The 10,591-nt window shown below is 38.4% G+C and overlaps 1 protein-coding gene across 4 annotated transcripts in view; it reads right to left on the reverse strand.

Moving 5' to 3' along the window:
* Nucleotides 1-10,591, reverse strand: part of clcn5b (chloride channel, voltage-sensitive 5b) — a 56,730-nt gene that overhangs the window by 33,867 nt on the left and 12,272 nt on the right. The window contains exon 1 of one of the 4 annotated variants that reach the window (XM_037976411.1): nucleotides 2,039-2,189. The exons of the other annotated variants lie outside the window; for them this stretch is intronic. Coding sequence (XP_037832339.1) covers nucleotides 2,039-2,093 — 55 coding nt within the window. The 5' untranslated portion in view covers nucleotides 2,094-2,189. Of the gene's footprint in view, nucleotides 1-2,038; nucleotides 2,190-10,591 lie in introns of those variants that run through there. 4 annotated transcript variants of the gene reach the window in all.

Consider the following 10,591-nt stretch of genomic DNA (forward strand, 5'->3'; position numbering starts at 1 on the left):
GTACTCCACATGTGAGGGGAGCTGAGGGGGAAGTAAATTCTCCGATATTTACAGAGAAACTCCTATCTGACAGATAAGACCTGAACCAGTCCAGTGCAGAGCCTTTGATACCACATAAATCAAGTCTGGAGAGCAAAATACTGTGGTCAACTGTATCAAAGGCGGCTGTCAGATCTAAAAGGAGGAGAATAACTGAGTCTCCTACGTCTGTAGCTAATAAAAGATCATTAAATACCTTTAAAAGTGCAGTTTCAGTGCTGTGGAGAGTTTTAAAACCTGATTGAAATTTTTCAAGGATGCTGGATGCTGTGAGACTGCAGCTGAATAAAAACAATCCTTTCTAAAACCTTTGACAAAAAAGGAAGCTTTGAGATAGGCCTAAAATTTGAAAAAATAGAAGAATCAAGAATGGATTTCTTCAGCAACGGTTGAACAACGGCGTGTTTAAAGCAGACTGGAACAACACCTGAGCTCAGACTGCTGCTAAAAATCTCTAAAATGTCAGATCCAACAGATTTTAAAATGTTCTTTAAAAAGTGAGTTGGAATAACATCATGTGGACAGGAAGTAATCTTCATTTTATGAACTATTTTCTCCAGCTGATTATAACACACAAGTTCAAACTGTTGAAAGACAGCAGGACTTGCAATAAAGGTGAAAGGTTTGTGTGAAAGCTGAGGGATTAGTGATCTAAGATTTTGTATTTTATTAATCAAAAACTGTTGGAACTTTTCACAACTTTCAGAGGAACTCTCAAGACCTGAAGATGGAGGAGTATTTAGAACAGAATTAACGGTGGAGTAAAAGCCTAACATTTCTTTAAAAACATGCTTCCCACCTGCCAGCAGTTTTGTCTAAGATCATCTTGTGTTGAGAAATGACAAAGTTGGTCAAACCTTGAAAATAATGTCATGTGCAGTTTCATATGATGTCACCAGATGTCAAGCTCAGAGTGTGTTAGGGATGACATTTAGCCACTACCACACCAAATGTTTACTCAATATAACATTGCTATGGCCATTTTTGTGTTGGTTGCTTAGTTGTGGAAGCCATCTTGAATGAGGTTGACTCAAAGTTATTCAGCTGTAGATAAACATGTGAAGATTACATTGACAGTTTCATAAAAGTCTGTCCAGTGGTTCATGATAACTGGTTTTGTTCAAAGGGAGATTTTAAATCTTTGATGTATATGTGTGTGTGTGTGTGTGTGTGTGTGTGTGTGTGTGTATATGTATGTATGTATGTTTGTATGTATGCATGCATGAAACCTTGCATGGAAAAGCTTGTAAAGAGTGTAAAGAAAATTAATAAATTGAGTCATACTATGTCCACTCTGAAATACATTGGATATGTTCGCATTTAAAGAGCTTCAATTGCCCTTAGAACAGAATTCATATTAGTCAAAACAGACTCTTTGAAACCGTGAGAAAATGCAGCTACATAAGCTAAAGATATATTCAGACCAATGCTACTTGTAAATATTGCTGTTTGTAAAACTTCAAAAGGAGATGTTAAAATTTTTAGCTAAATTAAAAACAGATTAGTGAAGATACAGAAAAAAGGGCTTCAAATCAACTACAGCTAAAGATTAAAGCTTTACAAGACAAAACATCCTTACTGACATTAAAGATTCAAAATAAGGGAAGAACACAATGCACAGGGAGATAAGAATATTTGGATTTTATGATGAATCTGTTTCACTAGAACTCTGTGTGTGTGTGAGTATACAGCTGAGTAAGTTTGTATGTCATAGTTTTTCTGGTGCAAGCTTCTGCAGCTCAAAAACACAAATCATATGATGCAGGGCTTCATGGGCAGTAAATGTTCTTAATAATTAAACTTTACTGTGGTAAGGTTGAAGACGTCAGCAAAATCACAAGGACATTACATTGAGAAACAAGACTTGTGTTGAACAAATACCTACAACTTGTTTTTCAGGCATGATCTGTAAAAGCGGTCAAACAAGACGTGACAACAGCCTTATAAACCAACCATAACTCCCTTCTGATCTGAGTTAAAGAAAGAGTGTTGATCTCACCATTCTCAACTAGTTCCTCTTCATCTAGCTGCCTGGTCCAGAACTCCCAACTCATCTCTCATTCTTGGTCACAAACTCCCCACTTTCAGGATCCAAAACCAGTATGACAACTCAAACTGGAACGCTCTATCCTTCACTAAACTTCTGATGCCTGTTACTCCCTCCCTTGTTAGCTGTCAATGAGTAATGATTGGCTAATATGTCTGGGAAGGAAGACGATGATTTGCTGATTTGTTTATACAGATCTAGAGTAATGCTCTTTAAGGTGACAGGCTGAGGTGACTTACTGCGTAAAAATGAGATCATATACTGTGTGTTTTTATAAGGTCTTTTACTTTGTGACCCGTGTAAAACCCAGATGGCTGTCAGGAAAAATAACATTTTGTGCACAGAGCTGTGTAACAGGAAATGTTTACTTGGTATTCAGTCCATTCTGGGAATCAAAATCTTTGGAAAAGCCTCGAGTGTTTCCAAACATTAAGAGGAATTTTGAAAAAGCTTTGTTCCATTTCAGGTGCAACACTTGAGTGAACATTTTAGAAAACGACAAAGAATCCAACTCGGATATCTAAATTTTAGACAAAAAAGTCAACTTTACTGAGATACTGTGTGTGTACTGTGTACTTTCTGTAAATAGTCCTGTGCCACATTGAGATTTTTCACCAGGGACAGCTGCTTCTGATAGAATGGGTTGGGCTAAAGCAATTAGGTCAAACCCATTTCACTCCTTCCACTTTATTATAGCCCTGACTAGAGGTCAACCAATGAGTTTTTCTATGACCAGTGCTGATACAGAGCTTTAGAAATCAAGATGGCCAATATACAACACAAATTTTCATTTAACAATAATTTCTTAACTTAAATAAATGGCCCTTAGAAGAACTTGCACACTTAAAATAGCATAAAAGCACATTCCCACTTAAATAAATGGTGGGCTAGAGTAAGATGGTTGAAGCAGCTGCTGCATCTTTCTCTTTCCACTTGGGGGCTGGTTAAGTATGCACTGAAATGGCTGACTGACAATTTTTTAAAAAGTGTCCAATATCGGACAAATAATTGGTCTATATCTAGCCCTGTTTCTACATTTTACACATTCATACCAAGGGTCAAGGTGTCCTGATTTGTTTTCGGACGTAAACTAAAGACCAAAAGGCCTTGGCTTTCTAGTTTCTAAAGCTGAGATTGGACAAACTTTAAACTTAAGGCACATGAACTCAGTTTGAAGTGCCTCACAACAAGAAGGTGCAGTATTTGATTCTTGGCTGGGGCATTTCTGCATTGAGTTTGCACATAAAATGATAATAGTCATCCATTCACGCATACTCTATACACAGCACATAGACTGTAAATATCTAGACCTCTGAACTTGATACTAAATCATATAATTACAAATTAAATCATATTTATTAGGTCAAGCGAAACTGAATAAAGACAGTATGTCTATTATTTAGGGTTCTTGCACAATTTTGCCAACTTATCCTCATCTAACCTTTCAAGGCCCGTATTTGCAGATGGGGCGAGTTATGTAATGTTAATAACAACTTTATTTAGACAATTCTCAGGTTCTCTTCTCTTAGCCACATGTTGCTGCCTTCTTCCTGCTACAACCAGACTCCCACAGGATTCCAGAGGATTTCTCTTATGAGGACATCAGCAGAGATCTTTCCCATAATGGTTACAGACATTAACAATACTACTCATATTCTTCCTTAAAATGTTTACATTCGTTTGAATGAACAAGGGGCAAAAGTGGCCAAAATCAAGTTTTTTTTATTGTGCACATCCTGAAAAAGTAGGGGTAGGATAATCTTACATTTCCACAGAATGTCAGCCCACACCCTTCTAATTTTTAAGATTTGTAATTTTTTTTTGTTTTTCGAAACTCTCCTGATCAGATGACTGCAGTGCTGTCAATCAAAACATACCCTCTGTGTCCCTCAGTGCTGAATGACTTGAAGACAAACATGTAAAAAGGAGGATGGGAAGACAAACACACAGTCTGAACCTTGAACTCTTAAGGTCTGATCACCATGGGATCGGGTATCTTTTGTGACCCAAATGACGCTTGCTGACTACATGCAGATACTTGTAGATAATGTTTAAGTCATTATTGATCTTTACTTTGACAGTTTGTAGATTTTAAATCTTTTTTTTAAGTCAAGGGAAATTGAATAAAGGCAGTGAGTGTATCTGTGCAGTTGATTATCAGTTGCCACAAAAGGCAAAGGGGTGATAATGTTAAATGTTTTTGCCCATGTCTGTGTGTGCATGTGTGTTTGTATGTTGTGTTAGCAAAGTATCTCATGAACCACAACACATTACAATGAAAGATTCAGAAAGTCATCATTGGATTCACATCTACAACTAAATAACTTTTGGGCTCAACCCATTTCAAGATGGCCAACACAGCTAAGCGACCTTAACAAACAAAAAGCTTATAACTTAGTTAATTTTATACATATTTAGCTAAAATTTGTTCTGTTAGTAGCTCAGACTCATGCCCAACTTAGACTTTGCGCATAGTTTTCTGTTGTACTCCATCCACAAATTTTAAGATTTTAAGATGTCTCTAGGTGACCGTCAGTCAGTGAAACCTGCATTATTACCTCTGTAATGTCTGTTTGTTTATTTGTCTGTCTGTGGTGATCCAGTCAAAGTACAAGGGTCAAGGGTCAAGGTCACAGATCAGCCCTTGTTCCAACTCTGCAACTGTATAACAGGAATGTTAAACTGCAAAGCTAGACACAAGACACACACTCATGGGTCAAGGATTATGTCTGTTGACTTCAAGGTTCATTGGATCAAAGGTCAAGGTCACAGGTCACCCCTTTGTTAAAAACTTGTCTCTGCACCTACACTTCACATGTTCCTATTGGAACCTCTGCCAAAGAAGTTATGTTTTTGGTTGTGTCTGTTGATTGGTTTGTCTGTTATCAAGTTCACATAAAAAATAATTAACAGATTTGGATGAAATGTTTAGGAAATGTAGTTGTCACAAAAAAAACTAATAAAATTTTGGTGGTTGCCAGGTCCTTCATAATTTTTTAGAATCAGCTCCTGCCCGAACGTGAAAAATGGCCTGGTTCTTCTGTTGAAAGATGCAATTGGACAACTTAACTGTGATTATGTTGTTTATTCCCACTAGCAGCAGCAGTAACAGTAGCAGTAGGCTGAAAACCTTTAAACAAAAATATACCTTACCTTAAAATGGAACAAATCAACCTTTAAATATCACAAGTTTAACTCTCAAATGTTGTTTTACACATTTTCTTTTAGATAATTTACAAATACTGAATTAATTTACAAATAAGGTTCTTGTGCCATGGGTCAAAATGCATTGTTCTCCCATTTAAACCCAAATTATTTATTCCCAAACCACAAAATAAACCTCAAGTCAACACAGTCTGCATTTTACACATTCAACGGAAACAGGGATTCTCGATGACATGACAAATTCCATTCATTCAGTCTAACCTTTGTTAGACTGAATGAACTGTGAGCTGAGTTCTGTTTTGTTTTGGGGAGTTTTCTCCACTGTACACTGAGGCCAATATGCTCTTTTCTGCCTTCTTATCGGAGTGATTGCTCAGTTCCTAATTAGCAGCACCTGGAGCACCTGAAATGTCGCTCACTTTTGCGTTGCAGGTCCGTCTGTTTTTGTTCTGACGGAAAGTGCAGTGTAAAAATCAGTTTTGATGCAACTGTGGTGATCCAGATTATGATCTGGATCAAACTATTTTTGAATCCTGCTGTAACCTTGGCAGAGGTTTGAGGTCTCTGAGTGCTTCTAGCTTAGAAACTATTGTTGTAAGAATTTAAATTACATGACATTTTGGATTACCTAAAGTAATCTAAATTTTTAACATTCCTAGTACTTTCCACCATTCCTGTTTAACACTGTCACAGCATGTAACCTTCTAAAATAAACACTGACCTGTTAACAAAAATGTTTTATGCCCTGTTAACTGTTATAACCTGTTGTCAACTTAGAGTGCAAAATTTAGTCATGTGACTAAGGCTGTCCACTGCCAACCTCAATAATACAGAAAGGAGATTAAGTATTAAGTTTAAGTATCTCGGGGTCTTGTTCTCGAATGAGGGAAAAATGGAGCGGGAGATCGACAGGCGGATTGGTGCAGCATCTGTAGTGAAGCGGGCGCTGTACCGATCTGTCGTGGTGAAGAGAGAGCTGAGCCAAAAAGCGAAGCTCTCGATTTACCGGTCGATCTACGTTCCTACCCTCATCTATGGTCACGAGCTTTGGGTAGTGACCGAAAGAACGAGATCGCGAATACAAGCAGCTGAAATGAGTTTCCTCCGCAGGGTGTCTGGGCTCTCCCTTAGAGATAGGGTGAGAAGCTCGGTCATCCGGGAGGGACTCAGAGTAGAGCCGCTGCTCCTCTACGTCGAGAGGAGCCAGTTGAGGTGGCTCGGGCATCTGGTGAGGTTGCCTCCTGGACGCCTCCCTGGTGAGGTGTTCCGGGCACGTCCCGCTGGGAGGAGGCCCAGAGGAAGAACCAGGATATGCTGGAGGGACTAATGCCCCTTTTACACCAGCTCTTCTTCAGAAGTCCCGCTCTACTCCACTCTACTCGGCTCGGGTCTAAAAAGAATGCACCGGCCAGTTTGGTCTGTAGCAGAGGAACACCTCCTCGTGTTGCGCAGTGGAAGAAATGCTCTGGATGCCGCGATTGTTGCGCAGAGTAGGACAGCTGTTATCTGCCTGAGATTTCAGGCTTTACAGCGCCTTCAGCTGGGGGACAGACGGCATAAACGTTGCAGGGTAAGCTAACGCTGTCGTTTATATTCCTATCGTTCGCTCTTTATGCTTGCATCTGGTCACACCCACGACCAATGAGTGAACAGGAGCTAAGCTTGCGCCGCCCACGAAGCAGGGCCGACCCGGCTGGCCCTACTCCGAAGCAGGGACCAAAGAAGCAGGGCAGACCTTGAAAAAAATGCAGATGTAAACGCTCGCAAAGCAAGCTGAGTAGAGTGGAGCCGGGACCCTTAGAGCCCGTGTAAAAGGGACTATGTTTCTCGGCTGGCCTGGGAACGCCTTGGGATTCCCCCGGAGGAGCTGGCCCAAGTGGCTGGGGAGAGGGAAGTCTGGGTCTCCCTGCTTAGGCTGCTACCCCCGTGACCCGACCCGGATAAGCAGAAGAAGATGGATGGATGGAGATTAGGTCAATATAACCAGCGATAAACACATTAAAGGCAATGACAATATATCTAACACCACTGTTTATAAAGCAGTATATTTACACAGATTAAACTGTCAGCAGTAAAATGAGCAATGCAAGTAAAACAAGAAGAAAAACAATTAAAAACCCAGCAAATCAGGAACCATTTTTAGCATGCTTAGCATGTTTACCAGTTCATTAATGTTCAAAAGATTTCTCAGTGTAAGCTGTTAATAAATACAGTTTATATACCTACAATTTGTTCTCTATGTTGACTGAATTAAATGTCCACATTCCATGAATTGTGCAATTCTGAATTTAATGAACTTAGAAGGACATCTTTATATACAACCAATGTATTATCTAAGGTTTTTACGGCAAATGCTGTTGTGAAAGTTATAGTGTGAAGTCAAAACAGTCCAAGAACGTGTCAAAGCACTGATCTGGAGAAGGATACAATAACTTTTTCTGTCCACGAGCAAATCAGCTACTAGCTTTTTTTTTTTTTTTTTTTTTAATAGTTAAAGCTAGCAACCACCCACAGGCCTCCTAGAAGAGATGGGATTTATGGCTCATTGAAAAGATCCCAATTTAGGCAGAAGTATTTTCAAAGAACCGTTCAAAAGAGCCAGTCTTTTGAACGATTAGTCACATGGTACTGCCAGTGTTACAGTACAACATATGTACGCCCGTACGTCATTACGCTCAGCCATGTGTAGTGATGTACGTACCACGTGAGTTCTCAAGTGCCCTTGCCCTCTTGAGCGCATGTTCTTCATCTTAGTGGAACAACAATGAAGGAGTGTGTATGTGTGTGTGTGTGTGTGTGTGTGTGTGTGAGGGTGTGTGTGTGTGTGTGTGTGTGTCTGCAATTGAGGAGGAAAACACGAGGAGGGAGAAAAAAAAAATGAGCGTCTCTTTACTTCCTGTGATCTTCATTTGTGTTAAAGAGTCGTTCAAAAGATTTGGATCCTTCATGAACGTAACATCTCTACTTCCTAGATCTGCTGCCAAACCAAGCAATGAGGAAGATAAGAATTTGTCACATAAATAACAAGTAGGAAGTCACTATGAATGAGATCATCACAAAACAACCAACAGAGCAGAAGTCCAACAAGCCCTTTAGTGTTGAGTGGGACAATATTACAAAGGTACATAACAAATATTTAAAAGTCTGCCAAAAGACTCTCAGACCATGAGATGCAAAACAATCAGATCTGATGCAAAAGAGATTGAATTTTCAAACTACATCTCTGAAACAAATGTGGAAAAAAAAAGGTTCTGAAAGTGTTTAACCAGTTTAACCAGTTCAGTACCTTGAAAATACATGAAACAAAATCCAGATATGTTAAAGCTACAGGCTGAAGTTATTCAGCCATCTCTCCTTTAGCTTCAGTTCATCATGATTACATCTCAGTTAAAACATGTCCACAGTAAACATTTGTGTTTCTGGAAATAGTTAAATGAGGTCATTTTAAAATGTAAGAAATGACAACTACCAAAAAGGAAACATTTCGCATTAATAAAAACATACCATTCACCAGGGCTGGAGGGTGGAAAATTTAAGTCGATTTTGAAATGTCAGAAATCTGTTTTGTTGAGGTTAACCTGTGTCACCACTTTAAGAGAATCAGTAGAGCAGTTGCTATTTGTCCTAGTACTGTAGCTTCCTGTAGTAGGAACATGTTGCCAAAAAGTTGTAGTTTCTCGTTTTTATATTCCTCCACTGAACCCTGAAGAACATATGACTTTAAAACAAGTGATTTGTGTATAAATTCTTAGTAATAAACAAGATGCTGATAGAATTAGCTTTTCTATGATGTTTTCAATGTTAAGTTAGCACTTATGCTAATTCTTGGTCAGCAGCCTGTAATTAAAAAGGGTTCTTTATCATAATATTGTGCAATGTATTAGTCATGAAAGTACATAAATAAGTGTTATTTATGTACAATAAGCAAAGGTCATTCAAGTCTCAAGATAACTGGAATACGTTGATAATCATTTTATAATCACAGAGCAGCTTTCTAAACTGTAATCAAAATGTGAAATGCCTAACGATTTCCACTATTTATGGAACATGAGTTGAAAGAGGAAACACTGACAGGAAAAAAAAAAAAACAAGTTCAGACCTCTAAAGTCTCACCTAAATGTGTTCTATTGTATGGAAATACATGCTTTTTATCTAAATTTAACAATATATCAACTATGAAGAGGAAAGTGAGACAGCAGTGATACGTAGCAAAATGTTGCTTTCGTGTACAAAAGATTTCATGAGAAACCTTATGTTTGCGCATATATATATATATATATATATATATATATATATATATACATACACACACATACATACATACATACATACATACACACCAGGGTTTCCCCCAGAAAAAAATAAATCAAGTTGAAAGGAAAGTTGAAAATATGGCTATTTATTATGTGATTTTGTAAGATATTTGTACCAAATATTTACACAACTAGTTTTACAAAAAGGCATTTTTGAAATACTTTTTTAAAACAAAAATACAATAAAATAAATATTAATTGATTGCACCTAAATGCTAATTTAAGTCACATTTACAAATAAATTAAATTAACATAAATGAAAAAGTGCAAACAAAGCACCAACACATGTCTCACGTCAAGGCCAATGAATAACAACAAAGAACTGAAAAACTGAGAGATGCTGTACTGTACTGCGCTTTTTGTGGCACAGGCTGCATGTTGGATCACTACATGTAACAACAAAACAAAGCATCTCTAATGCTGAATTTAATAGCATCATTTTACTGTTAAACAAGGATAATATTTTCACTAAGCACAAAACATGCTTATCATATTCGGTCTTGTAAAGCCACTCACGCTGAATTTCAGCTCAACTAACCATTTTTGGTTAAAGCCGCTCGTTCCATGTTTATTGCTGCGGCTCTGACAACATGCTAACTCCAGGTAGCAGAAGGTGGCTCAGCCTCAGGGCTCAGAGTCCCGCAGGGCTCCGCAAACGGCATGCAGACCTGATTGCGCGGTGGAGGCGTTTATACTTGGCGCTTACGTTTGTACAGTATTCTCCGAAAATACAGGGGGCAGTACGCTACGTAACCAGTGGAAATGCGGTAAAAAAAAAGAGAGCATACGGTTGTTACATCAAATATGTCTGCACATATTCAGGAGGAAGAACTGTTTTGTTTCTGGCTGTGATACAGAGAGGATGTTTAAACCTAAAGCATTCAGTTTGACTTTCATTGATTTATTTGCTTTAGTTGTGATTCACCCATCATAGAACTAATATTTCTATAAACACTCCTCTTTATCGGCTGCAGCAGTAATCTCCTTCCATGAGTTTCAACCCGTTTGATTATCTTTGTGATCTCTC

This window comes from Kryptolebias marmoratus, linkage group LG7 (genome assembly GCF_001649575.2).
Source record: "Kryptolebias marmoratus isolate JLee-2015 linkage group LG7, ASM164957v2, whole genome shotgun sequence".
Classification (NCBI taxonomy): domain Eukaryota; kingdom Metazoa; phylum Chordata; class Actinopteri; order Cyprinodontiformes; family Rivulidae; genus Kryptolebias; species Kryptolebias marmoratus.